At 53.2% G+C, this 19,922-nt stretch overlaps 8 protein-coding genes across 8 annotated transcripts; 2 read left to right on the top strand and 6 right to left on the bottom strand.

The window, feature by feature from the left end:
* Positions 1 to 951: 951 nt before the first annotated feature.
* On the bottom strand, positions 952 to 3,078 carry J4E86_001904 (uncharacterized protein; the record flags this gene model as incomplete). Its single annotated transcript, XM_051442467.1, has 4 exons — positions 952 to 1,335; positions 1,395 to 1,699; positions 1,838 to 2,813; positions 2,887 to 3,078. 4 exons carry the CDS (start codon positions 3,076 to 3,078, stop codon positions 952 to 954), a joined length of 1,857 nt encoding a protein of 618 aa, XP_051306055.1.
* A 911-nt stretch (positions 3,079 to 3,989) lies between these two features.
* Positions 3,990 to 4,851, bottom strand: J4E86_001903 (uncharacterized protein; the record flags this gene model as incomplete). The annotated part of the gene is made up of 2 exons (XM_051442466.1): positions 3,990 to 4,579; positions 4,629 to 4,851. The coding sequence occupies 2 exons, from the start codon at positions 4,849 to 4,851 to the stop codon at positions 3,990 to 3,992; spliced, it is 813 nt and encodes a 270-aa protein (XP_051306054.1).
* Positions 4,852 to 5,342: 491 nt separating this feature from the next.
* J4E86_001902 (uncharacterized protein) lies at positions 5,343 to 6,775 on the bottom strand (the record flags this gene model as incomplete). The annotated part of the gene is made up of 2 exons (XM_051442465.1): positions 5,343 to 6,131; positions 6,185 to 6,775. 2 exons carry the CDS (start codon positions 6,773 to 6,775, stop codon positions 5,343 to 5,345), a joined length of 1,380 nt encoding a protein of 459 aa, XP_051306053.1.
* Positions 6,776 to 7,130: 355 nt separating this feature from the next.
* Positions 7,131 to 7,451, bottom strand: J4E86_001901 (uncharacterized protein; the record flags this gene model as incomplete). The annotated part of the gene is made up of 2 exons (XM_051442464.1): positions 7,131 to 7,322; positions 7,401 to 7,451. 2 exons carry the CDS (start codon positions 7,449 to 7,451, stop codon positions 7,131 to 7,133), a joined length of 243 nt encoding a protein of 80 aa, XP_051306052.1.
* Positions 7,452 to 9,161: 1,710 nt separating this feature from the next.
* J4E86_001900 (uncharacterized protein) lies at positions 9,162 to 10,805 on the top strand (the record flags this gene model as incomplete). The annotated part of the gene is made up of 1 exon (XM_051442463.1): positions 9,162 to 10,805. The coding sequence occupies one exon, from the start codon at positions 9,162 to 9,164 to the stop codon at positions 10,803 to 10,805; it is 1,644 nt and encodes a 547-aa protein (XP_051306051.1).
* A 1,109-nt stretch (positions 10,806 to 11,914) lies between these two features.
* PGN1 (glycoside hydrolase 28 protein) lies at positions 11,915 to 13,058 on the top strand (the record flags this gene model as incomplete). Its single annotated transcript, XM_051442462.1, has 2 exons — positions 11,915 to 12,298; positions 12,345 to 13,058. The coding sequence occupies 2 exons, from the start codon at positions 11,915 to 11,917 to the stop codon at positions 13,056 to 13,058; spliced, it is 1,098 nt and encodes a 365-aa protein (XP_051306050.1).
* Positions 13,059 to 13,399: 341 nt separating this feature from the next.
* Positions 13,400 to 15,142, bottom strand: J4E86_001898 (uncharacterized protein; the record flags this gene model as incomplete). The annotated part of the gene is made up of 3 exons (XM_051442461.1): positions 13,400 to 14,890; positions 14,940 to 15,074; positions 15,128 to 15,142. 3 exons carry the CDS (start codon positions 15,140 to 15,142, stop codon positions 13,400 to 13,402), a joined length of 1,641 nt encoding a protein of 546 aa, XP_051306049.1.
* A 1,387-nt stretch (positions 15,143 to 16,529) lies between these two features.
* Positions 16,530 to 19,703, bottom strand: J4E86_001897 (uncharacterized protein; the record flags this gene model as incomplete). The annotated part of the gene is made up of 5 exons (XM_051442460.1): positions 16,530 to 17,423; positions 17,476 to 17,857; positions 17,907 to 18,518; positions 18,571 to 19,329; positions 19,474 to 19,703. 5 exons carry the CDS (start codon positions 19,701 to 19,703, stop codon positions 16,530 to 16,532), a joined length of 2,877 nt encoding a protein of 958 aa, XP_051306048.1.
* Positions 19,704 to 19,922: the final 219 nt, after the last annotated feature.

The following is a 19,922-nucleotide window of genomic DNA, read 5'->3' as shown; positions in this document are numbered from 1 at the left end:
CATTCAAACGCTTGACCCTGCGCATGAGCTCCGCTATACTCTAGTATAGTTGTACGCGCACGATCGCGAAGTTGTGTAGTTGACATTTGAACATGGCGCGATGGGAGTCGACATTCCTGCGATTGCTCATGATGCTGGTACTGTTTTCCAGGTACGACCGCGATGGAGGCGGGGCATGCATGCGACTAGACACACGACCACACTGGGGGACCGAAGCTAACGGCGCAAAGCTTCTCCAAGGCCCGCCAAAGATGCCGCCACTGACTTCAAGCACTGGCAGGTCCACTTCGTATTTCTTGATAGTGGACGGGGAACTATCTCTTCGGGCTTGTTGGACACCAACTCTTATCTCTGGCCGCAATCCGGGGCCACCGTAGGCTCAGTGCGCGTCGTCAGGTACTGGGGCAAAGGACGGTCGAGCTGCGTGATTGGCTGAGGTCGGCCTTCGAGAAAATCGCTCCCATACAGGTGTCGAAGGATCAAGCACCATGGCGGATGCTTGTCATGCTTCGGCGCAGATAAGTCTTGTGCGCTTTAACCGCATGAGGAAGCTCGCGAAAACCGATGCTGTGGCGAGTCGCTGTGACGAAAACAATGTGGTCAATCGAACACATGGGCTTTCTCGTCTCCTCTAAAGGGTCTGAAGCAACGATTTTTGAAATGATGTCTGCAGGACTATGGCTTGAGGTGCATTCAAGGTTTGTGAGAGTGTCAGCATGTCAGCAACAATCGGTTGTGGCTTCCGCTCGTCAAGTGGCTGATTGGTCGCGCACCCGGAGAAGCCGCCATCGTCACTGAGGGGCGCGTTTTGATATCGACTACACTGAAATAAAGCAAGCAAACTGGAAAATCTTGCGTCAATGTGGGCTCCAGAGTGCCAATTTCATGATAGGAATTGCTCTATTGATGGAGAGATATCTAGGTAAAGAAGGTCACAAGTCTTTGCTTGCACTATGCTTCTCCATGTAGGCCTCCACGACGAACGCGGCGCTGGCCGTACTGCGGCGCAGTTACGAGGCGAACCAGTTGCTCGAAATCGGGTGTACCATAACCGGTCACAGGATCCCATCCCTCCGTCGCATTCCAGGAAGCGTAAGGCACAAGTGCGGTTGGAAGTCCGGAGTAGATGGAACGACCAGTGCAACCACGAGAACCTCCATCGACAATGTCATTTAAACCCTTGTAGCCCTGCTCGTAGATCCAAGGGTTCAGGAAACCGAGTGAAGGCATGCCAGCCGCAATGCGAGCGTTATTGAGAAGCGCAACGACCGAAGCGAAGACGGGCGCTGAGGCACTAGTTCCTCCAACAGACGACAGTCGACCCTTATCAACCACCTAGAGAAGGAAAGTCAGTATTTGTCTCACATACAGTTCGTACAGGGAGTATAAATTACCTGGAAACCTAGTCCTTGAGCGGCGACATCAGGGAATCCACGGCCGTTGGGGTTGTAAAGGCCTTCCCATTGAGACCCAAGCTTGCCGAGGTAGTCGGAGACAGCCTTCTCTTGGTACGCTGGGCGGGGCCACAGATCAGAGAAGCCGCCAGAAGAGAAATCAACAGCACGCTCAGGCTCTACTCCGCGAGTGCCACCTACGGAGGTGACGTAGGGGCATGAGGCGGGGAAGATTGGCTGGAGACGGGTCGTGTTCTTGCCGTCATTGGTCTGGCAAGCAGAGCCTGGACCAGTATCACCGCTGGCTGAGTATTGTTAGCACTCATGTTTATATCGATGGAAAGGTTGGGTTAGGATTGAGTTTAGAGACGACACTACCCCCAGACATCGTGGTTGATGACGTCTGGTGACATTTTCGCCTCCAAGCTCGAACCGATACTTACAGAAGATGACTGAGACGCCACGAGTACCGAGCTGACCGATCATATCGCAGACCTTCTTGGCGTACTCGGCAGGGACGCTTTGCTCCGTCTCACCGTACGAAGTGGTTAGTACTTGGGGCAGCTCTTCGTCCTCCAGACCCACGAGGTAAGTGAAGAAATCCAAGTAGGGCTCATTATTGTTGTCGTCCTCATCTGGCTGATCAAGATCAGGAACCAACAGTCCTCGTCCTGGAACAGTGTAAAACGTGGTTGATATGTTCACCAGGCCGGCTGTGTACTGGATGTCGAGATTGGCCTCGACGCTGTTGGCCGATGAGTTCTGGGGAAATGGTCCATCGTTGACAGACTGTACTCCAAAGCTTTTACCAGCGAGACTTTGAGAAAACCTTTGTGTGAACAGGTCGAGATCGTTGAAACGAGCATATTGTTCAAGGAACCCGCTCACTCCGATTGTTATGTTGGCCTGGTCGCTAACGTCATAGCCTTGGAAGTTGTATAGGTCTGCGAGACAATCCGGCGTGATCCTTGTGTTACACGTGGCATTAACAGCAGCAAGCTTGGAGAAAGGCGCAATTTCCTGTGTGAGGACTTGGCTATCCTCGGCGCGCATTTGACCGAAGCGAGTAGTAGGTTGGATCATGTCAATGTGGCTGCGAACCTCCACGGGGACAGAGTAGCCCAACGAGCGAGTCCTCTTGACTCCAGGGCGTGCCTGGCTCTGGTAGGTCTTGAACGTGGTGCCCATCATCTGTTCTGCGCGCTTCACAGGAGCGAGAAAGTTGATCCATTCGCCGTCATTCTGGATGTCTCGAGGCTCGACACCGGATTGCTCGAGCCAGTTGAGCACATTTGCAGTTGAGTCGGCTCTTGGCTTGATGAGATCCTTCAGTTCGTCTCGCTTGAGGTGCTGGCCGTAGCGGGGGTGGCTGGGAGTTGAAACCTCCAAGAGCGTCCTCTCAAACAGGTCTGGGTTTGCCTGCGATGATCAGTATTCGACTCTCAATATCTCAACCATGAAAGCCTTCCTGATCTGCTTCGCGATGACTTACCGAGCGTACTGCAATGCGGAAATGGAGCTTGCGCTCGGGCGCTGGAACACCAATCTCGCTCCATCCCTCAGGTACAGTGCTCAGACGTTCGACAACTTCGTTGCCCTCGATGTGAGAAGTACGGGAGGTAGATCCAGCGCTGACACCAGAAATGGCCAGTAGGCCTGTGAAGGCGGCAGTGGTGTACCTCATGCTAGCCGGCGACGTTGATCGTGTGGAACCAGAAGTGGCAGGACAGAAGGAGATGTATGCTCGACCCTGGTTGCTTGGCAGCAAACGAAAGCGACGGATGGGTTGGAAACTGCGATGGTAATCACGGCGGGAGCAGACATATACTGGACTGCCAAGCCGTGGAGATTTAGACACCCAACGTAGTCACCTAGGTGACCTATCGTATCCAGATGTTTCAAATACATGATGCAGGTAGCCTCCGGGATCAACGTGATCGGCTCTTGATTGGAGTGATGGCTGATCACCCCCAGCCGTGTTTAGGTAACAACGTTCTGAAGCACCTTCCCCTTTGCCTCTCGCGGTTGTCTCGAATATAGAAAGTAGGCCGTACCGCTCATCACAGCTTTGGGGATGGGTATCGCTGTTCATTGCAGGGCTCCATGGCCCACGAGTGCGGAACGGCCCAATTTTGTCTAACTCCGTTCCGTTCTGCTAGAAGGAGCACAGATCTGCGCAGCATGCATCCTTTTATGCTCATACCAATAGCCGGCTCATGCATGCAGTGCGCTGATCTCCAGGCTGGCTCAATGCTTACAGGATCTGAACATTGGCGAAAAGAAGCGTGGGCTCATGCATGGTCTCAGTGCTCTTGTCCCGGATAGTGTGCAGCGCAAGAATGCTTGTGAGAGCTTCATGGGATTGGCGGCGGGTCGGCACTGTGACGACTAGTGGCGCTCGAGGGCGGCCCGTGCTGCACCTCAGCCTGCACGCAGCCTGGCCCAACCATCGCAGCGAAGTTGCTCCAGCGAGCATCAAGCAACGAACAGTACGGGCACGATGTCTCAAGACGCATAATGACTGACTTCGTTAATGCGTATTGCACGTTTGCTCTTACAGACAGCTTCCTCTACTGCCCTCCTGCATCCCGAGGTCTACTTCTCTTCGCTAGATTCTACGCGCCCCTCGAACCCACTCTCAAGGATGCCGATGAGATCATCGAGCCGCTGAACGACGAGATCCGTGTGCTGGTGCTCCGCAAGATGCTTGTTGACGTCGTTGACTAGCAGCACAGTCGCAGCTCCCGCACGATGACCAGCCGTCATGTCGTCAATTGAATCGCCAACCATGATCAGACTCTTTCCTCCGTCTTCGTGCATCCAGTCCTTCGCAATGTGCAGAATGCCTGCCGGGTCGGGCTTGGGTGGCCTGAACTCTCGCGTCACGACAGGGCTAAATTTTGATGTTGGCAGAAAAGTAGTGAGCAGATGAGTGACAGGTGCGTCGAAGTTGCGTGTGCAGATGCCCTTCTTGATGCCACGAGAGTCCAGATATTCCATGAGCTCTACGAGCCCGGCCTGCGGCTGTTGGGACTTCATTGCGGTGCGCTCAATGTCCCGGATCTTCTCTTGTGCTTTTTCTTGCTCGCCCTCAGGTAGCGAGTAGATGTGGTCCAGGATGTCCGTCGGTTTTTCGATCCCCAGGGCTGATCGCATCTCTGCGAACATGTAGTTTTGAGGCAGACCTAAGTCATTCAGTACATGAACACAGGTGCACGACATCAGAAAACATACATAACGTGCCGTCGACATCAAACACAATGCCCTTTAGCAGTGGTCTAGTGTCCCCTTCCTTCTTTTTCGCGGGATCCAGTGGTGCGAACCGCCGCGGTCGCACGGGCTGCGACATGCTGTTCACTGATCGTGTCGCACGCAAGCAGATCCGGATGTTGTTAGATCCAGATGGCTTGCAGAGGCCCCTAAGCTGGTTGGAATGTCGTGATATGATGGCATTCATGTTGGTGGGGTTGTACAAGCCGGTCTCATTTTGGAAGTGGGTCCGTTTGCAGCCGCAGCCTTTGCGCGTGGCCTCCTGGGCTAGTTTGGCGGGGATGACGCATCACCACGACTCCCTTCTGTCTTCATACCAGACTTCGACTGCGCGCTCCAGCATCGAAGAGACCACTTACTTGTGCATCAGACTATGAAGTTGGCTACACGATGATGACGTGCTCCAGCCTGGAGGCTGCTCCTATGTGAGGCATGTTTCAACAGTACTACGAGGTCAAGAAAGTGCAGGGAAGGCAAATGTGGTCAAGTCAAACGTCTATTAACTCGATGAGCGAGCTTCTCGTGAATTTGCATCACGTGCGTATCTTGCATTAAGGTCTTGCAGCAACAGTGCAAGTAAAAGGGTTTCTAAAATAAGGTTCTCAAGAAAGGAAGTGCCAAACTGATGATCAACTAGCTGATCGCATTACTGCGCCAGAGACGCTTACAACCAACTATCTAGAACAGGCTCAAGGTAGAGTTGGCCGATGGGCGGATGTTGTAGTACTTGGACTTGGGGTAGTACAGGTTGTTCATGTTCTGGACAAAGTTCTCGGGACCACCAAGCTTCTTGACAACGGTAGAGACGATGCTCTTGTCGCTGGTGGCCGGGAAGTCACCAGATGACTCCCACCACCAAGCACCACCGAGACCCTCATCCATCAAGTAGTCGGTCTTCCAGGAGGCGACCTTGGGTGTGTCGAAAGTGACGAGCTCCTTAGCAATAGGGTCCCAGCTCCAGCTGGCGAGAGTCTCCTTGTCGGTGTAGACCTTGCTGCCGTTCACGGGAAGGACCTTGTAGTCAAGGGTACCAGGCTCCCAGGTTCCTGCAGTAGATCCGTTGAACTTCTGGCCGAGGCCGCGTTGGTCCTTGCTCATGTCGACGACGTTGGCGAATCCGCGACCGTAGAGGGGCATACCGAGCTGGATCTTGGCGGGGGAAGCGATGTTCATCTTGTAGTAATCGATGGCCTGCTTGGTGTTGAAAGGGACGAAAGACTTTGACTTGCTGTTCCAGCCGTTGGTGGACTTGGGGTTGGTGGAGCTGGGGTACACGTTGCTGAGGTGTCCAGTGTAGTTGGAGAAACCTGGGCCCTGGTAGTCGAAGGCCATCAGGTTCCAGTTGTCAACGTAGGGGTCCATCTTGGCAATGGGCATAACGACGAAACGTTCGGGACCAGCTGGGGCGGAAATGCCAAGGTCGAAGTGGTAGCCGGCGGCGTTCACTGCGGAGTAGGCATCGAATGTCTGTTGTGGTGTTAGTCCTGCGATCATTCGAATCGTAATAACATGATTCATACCTTGCGGCAGCGCATGAGGGTGTCGACAAAGTTGTCGCCATCGGTCTCATCCTCTGGGTACTCCCAGTCGATGTCAAGGCCATCGATACCCAAGTCAGCGATCAGCTGGATGGAACTGTCGCAGAACTTCTGTCTGCCCTCAGCAGTGGCAAGAGCAGGCTTGAAGTTGGCCCTGAAGCTCCAGCCTCCGACTGAGAGGATGACCTTCAGGTTGCGGTTCTGCTGCTTGAGCTTGTAAAGCTGGTTGAAGTTACCAAGCAACTGGGTACCGTTGGTGGCAACATCTCCGGGGTAGGGGAACTGAAGATCAGCCCACTCGTCGGTAAGGATGACTTCACCAGTCTGGTTGTTGACGTTGGCGAAACCGTAGTTGACCTTGGTCAATTTGTCGGCGGGGAGGTCGGTGACCATGTGCTTGCGCGCATAGATGGCCCAGTTGACGTAGAAGATACCAGCCTGGTACTGACCACCACCGTAGCCACCACCGTAACCGAGATCACGTGCGTGCGCGTGCTTGTGGCCATGAACGGCTGGAGCAGCCGAGCCTACAGAGGCCAGAGAGAAGAGAGCGGCGGCGTTGGAGAAACGCATGTTGAAAGAGAGGACGGCGAGTAGCCAAAAATGTCAAAAAAGAGGTTGAAGGGAAGCTTGCAGGATGTGCGAGTGATGGATACTGCAACACTCACGAGGATGCAGTCCTTACATACCTCACATATTGGCCACTGCCCTACCTAGTGGTCTTTCGTCGGTGTACGTCGGTGTCCAAGCCCCAAAGCTTAACATTTGGCCGTGGCGTGGACTCGAAACGGCGAACAACTCTCTTTCGCTGTTCATGCCAACGCTCTCCAAGCCAGGTTTCGCAGTGCTCTCCAGAGTATACGGACCGAAGCGATCATGTTCATGGGGTGTGGGTAATTTAACCCAGTCCAAGCGCTGAGTTTATTCGCTAGTCTGTCAGAGTCGGGCCTTCTTGGGCTTCTTCGTTTCGTCTAGAGTGTCCCTTGATCTTTGACAAGGCGCCCGCCTCATCCGATTGCTCCCCTGATCCAAGATGATACTTCGACCGGAGGTTACCGTCACGGCGCATGAACACAATAGGGCTGACGTTGGCGACGGACGTCAGATGTGACCGCGCAATCTAAGTTGGGATCTTGGTCGCTCTAGCTTAGCTTGACAACTCAATTCTCGTCGCCGTTAGGCCTACCCATCGACTTACTTGACGTTTGACTTGCTGAGAGATTTGGTAGTATTCCAATCGGGTTCGCATTGTCGGCGGTGTAATGTAGCCCGATCGCTTGGCTTTGATGCGAATTCACACTGGTCTCAACTCACGGTCGATCTTCCGGCTTCATTTCGATGCTGACAATATCGATTATTCCACCCCACCTTGGTCGCGACGATGTCGAACGTCGAAACGTTCTCGTTCAACTGTCGCGGAGGAAATGTCGGCACTAGAATGCTGTCAGATCCACGGCCCGGTTCGTTCAAATAGACTGCGCGAGTGCGGGCGCTGGCGTCGCCGCGAAGCTGCGCGCACACCGATTCCTGCCCAAGTTCTACCAAGATGCCTTGTCAGTTCGTATGAAGCATCTCAGACTTCTCTTGTGGCGCGATGTTGACATACTCAACTACGTACTGTCTCTTTGCAGTACAATGATCTCCTACATCGCGCGATTAGATCTTTAACATGAGCGCATGCCCAATCTGTCACGAGTCATTTGTGCTTACTTCGATTGCTCATCTTCGCGCTCGAGCCCCAGCAAACCTAATCGTTAGCGTCGATGTTTCCAAATGTGCATGAGCGGCCACGACGTACTAGCAGACAATGCCATTTCGAGAGCGCCAGAACAACGGCCGGGTCATTTTGGCTCTCTCTATACACACCCACAACGTCCTGTCATCGGGCCTACGAACAAGACGAGTAAACGAATGCTCTTCTCACACTGCTCACGGGCGCAATACTCGAAAATTCTGGCTATGCTGAGCTCATGCCAATACGCGATTGAAGAAGATCGAGTGTGTCGTAAATTGACGTCAGAAAGGTGAATATGACGAAAAGCTCACGCTCAATACCTTTGTCCTGCTCTTTCAGTATCGCCTCAGCGTCCTCCTCAAGCAAGGTCATACTGATCGAGTAGTCACTGCGTGGCGCTATTGTTGAAAAGATGGCGCAGTCGTCTTGTTGACTTCTCGTAACTGTGCGACCAACCAGCTTCTCATACCACTGAATGCGGAGGTAAGCATCTGACTCCCTATGACAATTAATTTTCATATCCGAAGGTTCACTGTCTGAAGGACACATACTGCAAGCTTGACGGCCAAGGACAGAATGACCATAGTCTAAACCAGCGCACCTCGACCATCGCGAGACAACGAATCTTACCGCAAAGCCGATAGACGGCAAACGGGATGTTGTAAGTAGCACGTGGTACCAAGACCTGAGAGGCGTTTGATCGTGGGGTGAGACATTGGCGATGTGCTTGACAGTCCCAAACCGCTTGTTGGCTTCCAGTAAGTGAGGCTAAACAGGTGAAAGAGCTGGACAAGGAAACATTACCTGTTCCCTGAGTACTACCTGTTTCTGTAGCTTGGCGCTACACTCACATTGCGGTTTCACGGCGATCGCACTCTTCCGACGAGCTTATTTCGATATCACCGCGACAACCGCGACAACCGCCAGTGATTCAACAGCTCTTTCGCTGGGTACTTTCACAATCTACTCCAACCTACTAGTGGATCCAGAGCTCGACATGAACCGACCGCAACGCTTCAATGTCGCTCTCCAGGTACCCACCAACCTCATAGGTCGGCTCGTGAGTAATTGCCGATGTACGAACTGTATGTGAGACAAACACTGACTTCGTACATCCATCTTTAGGTGAAAGATAGAGTTGCATGCCGCCAGCATACGGAAGTACTGCAAGAGAGACCTCAAGATGCCCGAGCGTGTGCGAGGAAAACTGGATATCGGCGCAATATGCTGAATGCGCTCGTTGCAGCGTGTGCGCAGACAGAAGGCTTTGCTCAGCGCGATGTTGCTTTCAAGATAGTCGAGAAGTTCAGGACTCTGGCGCAGACACTGGATAGGTCCAAGGCTGTCGCATTCACCTTTGGTATCGAAGAAGACGAGGAGATTGCAGCTTTGCCGATCGAGGAGCAAGTTCCTGCGAGTGGGGACTCGTCGCCCGAGCCGCAATCTAGTCCGCTTGAGCTTTCTACGTCAATGCCTGCCCAGAAAGGCGCGTTACACCCTCTCTTGGTCGCGCTCCTTGCCTTCAAACTAGGCGGTCCTATCAACGCAGCCTTTACTGGACACCAACATGAATGGAGGCCCCCAGTCGACACTGCGCGCGATACACCAAGCTTCTATTCTGAGGGTGATGTAGGCGACTTCTTCGAGGATATCCGAATAACGGTAGTATGGGAAATGCGCGATGATAAAGCGACCGGTCCTTCGGGGAAACACAGTGTGTTCCTGACAGGCGATGCCACGCCCCGACCTCTGGAATCGTTGACAGTCCAAAAGCAGGCTGAAGTCAGCTCACCAGTTACTATAATGTACGACTGCGGACACGCGGCGTTATATTACGTCTGCGATGATCCAGACGCGATACGTGAGAGCAAGAGCTTGGATGTCCATCTGAATACCATCTCGGACAAAGACGTCCGCCTCCTGAATGCAGCAACAGGCGACAAGTCTCATGGGAAGCCATCACTAACAGAATTGGTGACCAACTTTCCCATCGAAAATTATGCCAACCACTTTCACGATATCCTTTTCGACAGTGTCTCAATCAACGCCATCTTCACCAAACTTGATATGTTCGACGTACCGCCAGCGCCAGCTCTTGCCCCAGACCGGCAGCATCTGCAAGACAAGCGATTTGACGCATACAAAAAAGACAACTTGGCTCATTTGCCAATTGACATTAAGAGACTGGCGGGCGACGTATATCTAGAAGGCAGCTATCCCACAGCAGCCAGTTTTCTAGATAAGGTCGTTCTGAAAGCACGCCGCGACGTTCATCTGCCTGTTGGGGCCAGCCTTTTTCCACAGTCCCCTATGGAAGAGAACATGGAGTGGGCACGGAGGTCCATTCGAGACCTACGCGAAGATCTGGTGGCGAACCGCGTTGCACACTACGCAACAGCTCTCGTAGATTCTGCGTATGCAACCAGAGATCTGATTTCGACCGCGAATTTGCGCAATTATGCGAAGATGCTGGAGCGGCACTATCTGGAACTCATCGGCATTGGTTTCACAGACGACGCATGCTCGCTTCCGTCAATGGCTGCCTTGGCTTGTGCCTTCGGTAACGCTATCGATGGGCTCAAGGAAGTGCAGATCTTGGCGGAACCATGGATCGAAGAGATGGATCTGCAGGTCTATAGGACGCGCTGTTTGTATCTCTTTTGGTGCGCCGACTGGTTAGTATATTACCTGGTGAAACCAGAACCAGGACCGTTCATGATCATTGATGAGAAGACGGCCATAGCAGGTGCGCAAGGTATGGGACGAGCGGTGCGTCGGATAGCGACTATGCTGTTGCGCAACTGGGTAGCCTGGGGTCTTTTAGTAGAGGGCTTGCCACAAGGAGGTTTCTTCGTCCGAGGATCGTGAGCATAGCTGCCACGATGATTACTCATAGTGTCCAGAGCGGTGGCGGTGAAAAATCTAGGGGTAGATCCGAGATTTGAGGCTATACCTAATTACTTCCCGTGTCCGCCTGGTTCGCGGGCCGTGTGCCTGGGAGCCGGAGTCGTGCTGCAATGAATGTTTTGCGAGTTGACGACTATGTTGATGCTGATGCAATTCAACTGATGCAACAGTCTCTCAGTGCGCGCCTGGAGAGATGGCGATGAGACGGAAAAGGGTTCATGCAGGTGCGGGATGTCGCTGCCGTCACTTTCGGTGACGGGACGCTGGTCGGGCGCTAATCCGGATTCGTCTCTAGAAACCCCTCCGGAAGTCATGCAGCTGTCCTTTCACTCAAACAATTCTCCGTCAATCCTGCGCATCGCTCCAATCCTACGAAGGTCTCACGGTGTGGCTGGTGACATTCCATCAATCGGCGGCCGGCGGCGTGAACGTGCTTTCTGTATCCGCAATGGCGTCTGACCTTTTGCGCCACGCGACAGCGGCGCCACGCGTCTGGACCAGTTGTTTCGTTTCACCATTGATCTAACACGGCAAGACACGAACACCTGACAGTAGTCCAGATTGCCCGCGTGCTGTAGAGTATTCAACTCTGGGTAAGCTGTATGCTTAGTTGCAGTGAGATTCTGCTCAGCGCTACGAGGCTGGCAATCGATTTGACGGAGAATTGTCACAGAGATCGCCCACCACCATCTGCGATTCGGTCACATCCAGATCTCGTTTCATTTATACAAAGCGGAGTAGCCCCAACCGAGGATCCACCTGTTACATGCTGCGAGAACACCGGCGCAGGTGCCATCCGCTTTGTGCCCTCATTTCTCGCAGACCCTAGACCTTTTGCGATGACAAGCCTTGCCCAGCAATGACAAGCTCAAGGAATTTGAGCTTGTCGACGACTCGTGTGAATCCTCCGATGGCTCCACCTATCAATACGTACCACTGTCGATGAAGTCCTGGTATAAAGGGCATGGCGGAACGTCTCTACAGAACCCAACAACTCACTCATTCATTCATTTTCTACACAACAGCCTTACATTCCCTTCAATCATCCCTATTTTCAAGCTACATTCACCATGGTTGCTTTCACACTTACCTCTCTCCTTCTCGGCGCTGGTGCGCTCGTCTCGGCTGCTCCTTCTAGTCTTGACACCCGTGCAAGCTGCACCTTCTCCGATGCTGCTACAGCCATCAAGAACAAGGCTTCCTGCTCTGCTATTGTCATTCAGGGTATGACTGTTCCAGCAGGAACGACCCTTGACTTGACAAAGCTCAAGTCAGGCACCACCGTCACCTTCCAGGGCACCACCACCTTCGGCTACAAGGAGTGGGAGGGCCCTCTCATCTCTGTTTCGGGAACCAACATCAAAGTCATTGGCGCCGCTGGCCATGTCATTGACGCAAATGGTGCTAAGTGGTGGGATGGCAAGGGAAGCAACGGCGGCAAGACGAAGCCCAAGGTATGTCAATACTGATCTTTTGCTGAGTTACAACTGATTTGGCAAGTTCTTCTACGCCCATTCCATGATCTCATCTTCTATCACTGGACTCAACGTCAAGAACACCCCTGTGCAGGGATTCTCCATCAACGGCGCGCAGGACCTCACCCTCGATAAGATCACCATCGACAACACTGCTGGTGACATCACCAACGGCGGTCACAACACCGATGCTTTCGACGTTGGCAGCTCCACCGGTGTGTACATCACCAACGCCAACATCAAGAACCAGGACGACTGCCTGGCTGTCAACTCCGGTACGGACATCCACTTCACCGGCGGTACCTGCTCTGGCGGACACGGTATCTCCATCGGCTCTGTAGGTGGCCGCAGCGACAACACTGTCAAGAACGTCATCATCTCCGACTCCACCATCACCAACTCTGACAACGGTGTCCGTATCAAGACTGTGTCTGGTGCCACCGGTGCTGTCTCTGGTGTTACATACAAGAACATCACCCTCAAGAACATTGCGAAGTACGGCATCGTTATCCAGCAAGACTACCAGAACGGCTCTCCCACTGGCAAGCCCACCACCGGTGTCCCGATCACTGGCCTTACCATCCAGAATGTCAAGGGTACCGTTGCTGCCAAGGGTACTGACGTCTACATTCTTTGCGGTAAGGGCAGCTGCTCCAACTGGACCTGGACCGGTAACAGCGTCACTGGCGGAAAGAAGAGCACTAGCTGCCTCAACATCCCTACCGGCGCTTCTTGCTAAGTTCCAGGATGAGACGAGTGCTATACCTTGGAGCACCGTGAAGTAGCTTTGGATCGGCCTGTGGCCTTTCCTATTTTCTCTTGTACATCTTCGTCTTTCAGTAAATATTTATTCATCATAGCAGCTACGCTGCTCAGCACTAGGCATCTCAATCTATCGTTGTAGCAATCTGCATTTTTTATGACAACTGTGACTGACACTTAATCACCAATGCATTCGTGCGCAGCGAGTACATCTTGTTGTTTGTTTGATAAGCGGATCTCGTATTGTCTGTTCTGAAGGGACTCTATCCAAGCCCGTCACTGTCATAATACATCAGGCCCTTATCATCCCTGTCCCATCTAGACCCTCGGCGGCAGCATAGTAGGCACCGGCCCCCTAGTTGTCGTCCTTGGCAACTCAGGTACAGCAAGCGTAGGCAAGCAAGCACACGCACTGCTAACCTGCGCAACCACTTGCTCACCCGTACAAGCCTCCTGCGCAAACTTCGGCACGGCACGAACATCATCAATCAGCCTCTGAGTGAAGTTACCGCAGAACTCTTGCGAAGCCTGCAGTCTACCCTCCACGTTTGCTGTGCGCATCGACGTAAGACAAGAGTCTACTTCGCAAACGGCTGGCTTTGCACACTCCTTGCTCGTCATCTTGACGACGAAACTACCACGCTCGATAGTGTGCACGAAGATGAATCCGCTCTTGAAGTTCGCGTAGCTGGACCAGGAGCCGAGGAAGGCTACTGTGCCGCCACCTTCGTTCTCGTCGTCTTCGGGGTAGATGTCGAAGAATCCGGCTTCGCAGATGCCGTCGCCGCTGGGATCTTGCGTGATGGTGTGGATGTCCAGGACGTTGAGACCGTTTCCATAGTTCGATTGGTAGAGGTAGTCGCCAACGACGTATTGGTTGTGGTCGATGCTACGGCGCTTTCCCTCATAGTTGCCAGAGTAGAAGGGGTTCTCCAGGTCGCGAATGTCGAAGATGTGGGTGGTGGGCAGACCCTGTGTCATGGGACCGACTTTGGCGTCACGCTCGTCGAATTCATCGTCAAGGAAGATGTATTCCTGCCAGGTTGCGTTGTTGACGACACCTTGATGGACATACTCTGCTCCAGGGTATGTGGTGCGAGAGATGATGTTGGTGGTGTTGCCGGCTTTGTCAGTCACGTCGTAGATAGTCAGCGTGTCTTCGTTGTAACCGTAGCAGATGTCGCGGCCGTAGTACTTAGTGTCTGGTCCGCGGTAGACGATGCATTCGGCATCGTGGACATAGCCATCAGCAGAAGCACAGCCTGGGCTGGTAGGGTTTTCAGGGTCGCTCATGTCGATGAAGATGAGGCCTCCGCGGCATGGCAAATCGCCACGGACACGGATAGTCTCGTTACCGCCAACCGATCCAACTGCTACGGCGTAGTTGAGTTCTTCGTTGACAACGATGTTGTGGGTTCGGCCAACCGGGAGAGCATTCCAGTCATCAGTCAGACCCCAGTGGCCAGTCAGATCGTCTTGGGTAAAGTTCATCGGCTCGCTTCCGTCAAGGTCCAACAACTTCTTCATGTCGAAAATTTGAACACCGTGGTTGATGGCCTCACTACCAATGACGGCATAGTCCCTCATCACGCGAATCTCGCGCCAGCGGGATCCGATAGGGTCGAAAGGAGGCAGGCGGCCCAGATAGATCAGCTTTCCTTCGCTGCTGATCTCTGCAAAGGCGGTACCGTCGAACTGGCCGATTGCTACAAACTCGCGTCCATCCTCTGATGTCCAGCCCCAAGAAGAGGAGCCTTGTCCATCAGAGCTGCCAAGGAGGGAATGTGGGAGGAAATGGTAGAGGTCGATCTATACACATTAGCGAACTGATGAGCATTTGAACCTGGAGCCAACTGACATTATGGCACCTGAACGTGTTGTTGAAGTCACCAGGGATTGCAGCAGCGAAGCCGTTCTCACATGGCGTGTGACCTAGTTCAGGGTAGCGGGTGCTATCCATCTCTCCCGAGGCAATCTCAGCATCCCATTGTGTCTGTTGGGGTCAGTATAAGCATGCACCAGCGTGCACCGACACGGAAGCCTTACGATCTTCATCCCCATGATCCTTGCATGCACAGTACCATCAGCATACTCCTCCGTAGTACCCAAGGCGGCCGCATTGCTCAGTCCAACCAAGGCAGAGCCAAGAACCGACAACGAAGATACGTGAACCATGACGATAGCGATTCACCGTCAGTCCAATGGTGCGAGATGTTCCTGGTACCTCACATATTCAGCGTCACCGCGCCTACATATACACTTTCCCATGTTCCTTCCGGTAAACCACGAGCCGATATCGTCCTTGGTCCTGCAACAGTACTCACTACGATATCCGACAAAACCTGTTAATCTCTTAGCCAACTGCTCGCTAAGGTACAAAAGATCTAGTCCGTCAGCCCCGATGACCTGGTTAAGAAGGTCGCTAGATACCATCTCTTGGGACACAGATGACCGCTTGGAATCCGCTTGGTAACCAAGACCCCAATTGTCGGTAAACACTAACCCACACTACTTGCCGTTTTCTCAATGGTGGGTGCTAGCGCTTGGCCCACGTTGAGCTGCACTTGGCGGCTTCGGCGCCGAAGGTGGAGGTCTAGGCACGGCCTTGGAAGTCGGCATGGGATTCACCCCGCTCCGCCGGCCTACTATGGTGGCTGGGTGTCTGTGCTAGGCTCCACTGAGGCTTCGTTTTAAGACCATGGCTTCTCTTTCAATTTTTGTGCGTCTATGGCTGGCCTAACTCTGACGTGGGCTTACCGTTCACTAAGCTAGGTCAACATGGATTTCAGCCAGCTTCTGGTGTTTATGCCAGAGCTTTTTCAGCAATGTGCGTTGTATTTTAGTCTTTGTAAGCTATGCGCGATACCTAAGTATCGCCTTCAGTCAATTTGCTAATCTACGGCGTTACCCGTTACTGGCTCGGACAAAATGAGTGTGGTCCTTCAACGCACTTCTTCCAATCTTCATGAGTATCTTGATGAGATGCTCAATCTACACTCGCAGCCGCGAGGTCCGTCACGCTCAAAAAGTCTAGCTTTTCGAACGCCAAATCCAAATCGAAGTCTTCAAAGCAAAAAAATCAATGCTGAAATGCATTGGACAGGTCGCGATCGTAGTGGACTGAAAAGTCACAACTACGTCAGTGAGGCTCTGTCCTCACCCTACGCATACCGTTGGAAAACGCTTAGCTCATCGGTGCCAGCCGGTTGACAATGGGGTATAATGCTTTTGGTAGACTCGCAAACGCCGGAATAAAACGCTCAGTGTACTAAGGAAATATCGGCCGTAATCGTTGTGTGGGAAGGAGGGCGCGGGCGAGGGCACCGGTCATAGTCGAAGCTGATGCACATCGATAGACGGGACTCAGCATGCTTCACAACAAAGCAGAAAACAAACGTCAAAGCGTTGATAGCCCCGTCCAGTGGTCCGCGTTATGTGAGTCGACGAACTAACGCCATCCATTTTGGCCAAATTGGGCATTGTTCAGCGATGACCTCCCATCATTTATGTTCATTGCAGGGTCCATAAAAGATTGCGACCAGTCTTCTTGATGCATCAGCTCATCAAAAGGCATGTTGCTGGATGTTTGCATCGGCATACCCTGCTGAGGTGGATATCCGCGGTATTGCTGGTTGCCCTGCATGAAATACATGGGCATGGAAGTAAAGATCTGTGCCTCACTGTCCATGGGTCGAGCTTGCGAATTGGGCGTGCTCGTGGGAGCAAACATGGCCGGGTGTCCTTTCATCTCCATACTGGTCGAGAGTTGAGGAGGGTGTCCGCTCACCGGGGTGCCAGTACTGCGGTCGAAAGTTTGTGGATGTTTGTTTTCAAAAGCAGTCATGGGCTGGTTGGGGTAGGCGAGCGGGTCGGCAGACGGAAACATCATTGTTGAGATGTCTGCGATCGGGACATTAAGACCTGACGGGTCTGCCAAAGGGTTGCCTAGGCTTGTTGGACCAAAGGCAGATGATGTCTGCTGCGAGTCATGAATAGGAGCCAAGCCAAAGCTCGGTAGGCTATCGTTGGATGATGTAGGTGTAAGGCCTGGCACACCATCGAATAGATTGGGGTTGGAGACCGAGTGTGCGGGATAAGAAGAACCCAAGCCGATGCTACCAAAGTCAGGGCCGCCAGACTCAAATGACTGGGCTTGGCCAGCAGTCTTGACATTGGGAATGCTATCGGGATAGGTACTCGCACGGCGGGGTGCGGCAGAGTCGCTCTGACCAAAGGTAGGGCGGGTGCCAAGAGAGTGCGGCGAGCTTCCTTGTCGGCGCTTCCTCGATGCAATGATCTCTCCACCATGTCTGATTGATTCCGGGAGACGTTCAAACATGCCCTGGGAAACATTATTAGTGTTGTCAGTCAGAAGAAACTAGTGCTGTGCTTACCTTTAGTGCTGTGCTGCACCTATCAGCGGCCAGGCTCCTCTTCGCGAAGTACGCCAATACGTCCTTCCCTTCCACTGCATCCCGTAGCAATTCAAAACTGGTGGGACTCTGTGGGTTCTCCAAGACGAAATACAAAATTGATACAATAGCGAAGAAGGTCGTATACATGGAAAACCAGTATGCTCCAGCCAATTGGCCGCGATTTCTCATCTCCGTGGAAATGTGGATGATGTTGCGCGAGACGTTAACGCAGGCAGAAGCGCAGGCAAAGGCCCTCTGGTCCACGGTGTTCACGTTGTACGATTGCGAAACGTAGTGTAGGAATGGCCGATAGAGTAAAAGCTGGGCATGTCCGAACGCCATACGGAGAAGTTGTTGCACCCTGCGTATATGTCAGCAGCTGCAAAGATGATGTTAGATATTCAGCTTACCTCCTGATGATTGGAGGGGCGTCGCCGCCCGGCCTGAGCGCGATAGGCAGCTCATCGAGCCATCTTGCTAGATCCTGTTCGATTTCGCGAATCTTGGAGTAGCCCACAGAATAGGTCACAGAGTTCTTGGCGCCTGATTGTGTGCCTTTGATAGGGTACACGTACTTGCAGATCTTGTTCAAGATTTGGACGAGACGCGTGTGGGCATTGAAGGCCGCCATGACAGAAATACTTCCACTGGGCATGGGCAGAATCTCCGTCTCCGTAATATACTCGTCATCGACCTCAACTGGCCACTCTTGATCAATGTCCTCATCGTCCAGAAATCGCGGTAAACCGAGCATGGCCCCGACGTATGTGTCCATCCTTCGAATCACCCAAAATATGCGTTTACGTGTTTCCGCTTCGATGGGATTGAACTTGACGTTGAATGAACGGTGCAAGCCCATGCGTAGCGCAGAGCGCAGAGCAACTCCGATGTAAGCATAGCAAGTGCTAAGCTTGGCTGACGATTGCAAGAATTGGATCATGAAAATGATGGCTTGAAGTGAAGTCAGATCCCTGCAGTCAGTAATGTCCAAGAGCTGGCGCGAAGCTTTGAAGTACTTGAGTCTGGACCGCATTAGCATGGACGAAGCTCGCACAGGGAGACTTTGCTGCGTACCCCTCGTCGGTAAGGATGTCGTAGCTTGCTACATCGACCCCGGTGTCATTTTCGGAATAGAGTTTGCCCAAAGCTAGAACGGAGTAGAATAGAGGTAGAAAGCTAGTCTCGGCGCTGCCGTAATTCTCGGGAGCGACTTCGTAGAGACGGCTCATTTGCTTGTAAAAAGTGGGGAGATGGACGACGCGCAGCATGGCGCTGTACTGGATAATGGCGCTGTCACAGAGAATGCGTGCATTTTCCCGGCTGGGTAAGGGTACGTTGGACGGTGCTGTCGTGGATCCAGCGATGGAAAGGGAACCAGGAGAAGGCGGTTCGTAGGACATGGATTGGTGCCGGAGGGACGGCGACTCGTCCGAAGGGATTTGGAACATGTCATCGAATTGCCGCAGGCCTCTCATGAAGCTGAGCCCTGAAGAGTGGCCCTGGTAGTCCCATTTGCCCTCTTCGTCGAGATCAAGCTGGCCCGTCGCTTTAACCATGGCTTCCAGGTGCGAATCAGGCTGGTCTTCATTGTGGGCCGGTGCCTGGTGTTGCGCGATCCGGGGGTCTACAGGCATCACAGGAGGCCGCACAGCTGCTTGGGGCAGCTGTGGTAACAGGCCGTTCTGGAGGTGGGCGTCTATGGCGGGGTCATTCAAATCCACGGTTGGCAGCACCACGTGCAGTAGCGCCTTTGCGCGCTTGAGCTGGCTTTCGAGAGCCTCAATGTACTGGGGCGTCGCATTGCGGCGGCGGTTTGAGGGCTGGTCATAAGTACTGGAGAGGATCAGTTTTGTGTGCAGTAGCGAATCCGTTAGGGGACATTATTTACCATTCTGTAGGCTATTAGCTCGCATTCTCCCACGCAATTCAGTGTACACAGAGGACATACCATAGCTGTAGACAGTGCAATGGGTGCACGGCTGCTTGCCGTCGCACTTGATCTTCTTGCGCCGGCATTCGTCGCAGGCACGCGTCACTCGTCGTCGCTTCTGGGGTTGCTGTTTCGGTGCCTGATCGTCGCCGACGTCATTGGTTTCTGAGTTTTCCTCGCCAAACTCAGAGGCGTCTTCCTGCGGGTTGTCGAAGGGGCCCGAGCGGCCCGCGTCTGCTGGAAGGCTCTCAGTTGTCGTGAGGGCCGGAGAAGTCATGGGTGTCGGGAGGAGAGTGTGGCCAGCTGTGGCTGGGGGGAATGCTGCGCCTAAGAGCAAAGTGGTGGATGCTCGCGGCAGGGGTGTGTGAAGACGGCGGAGAAGCTTGTGGGTCAGGGATTAGAGTTGGGTTAGCGCCAGCGCATGGCACCGTCCCGCCCTTTGGACGCCGGAATCGAATCGTTGCTCTCCGCCGAGTCGTCCGCTTTTTGCTCCTCA

Source organism: Alternaria arbusti, assembly GCF_024043155.1.
Source record: "Alternaria arbusti strain BMP 1465 chromosome Unknown scaffold_2, whole genome shotgun sequence".
Classification (NCBI taxonomy): domain Eukaryota; kingdom Fungi; phylum Ascomycota; class Dothideomycetes; order Pleosporales; family Pleosporaceae; genus Alternaria; species Alternaria arbusti.
The sequence above is the reverse complement of the archived record's forward strand: the minus strand, read 5'-3'. Positions and strand labels throughout refer to the sequence as shown.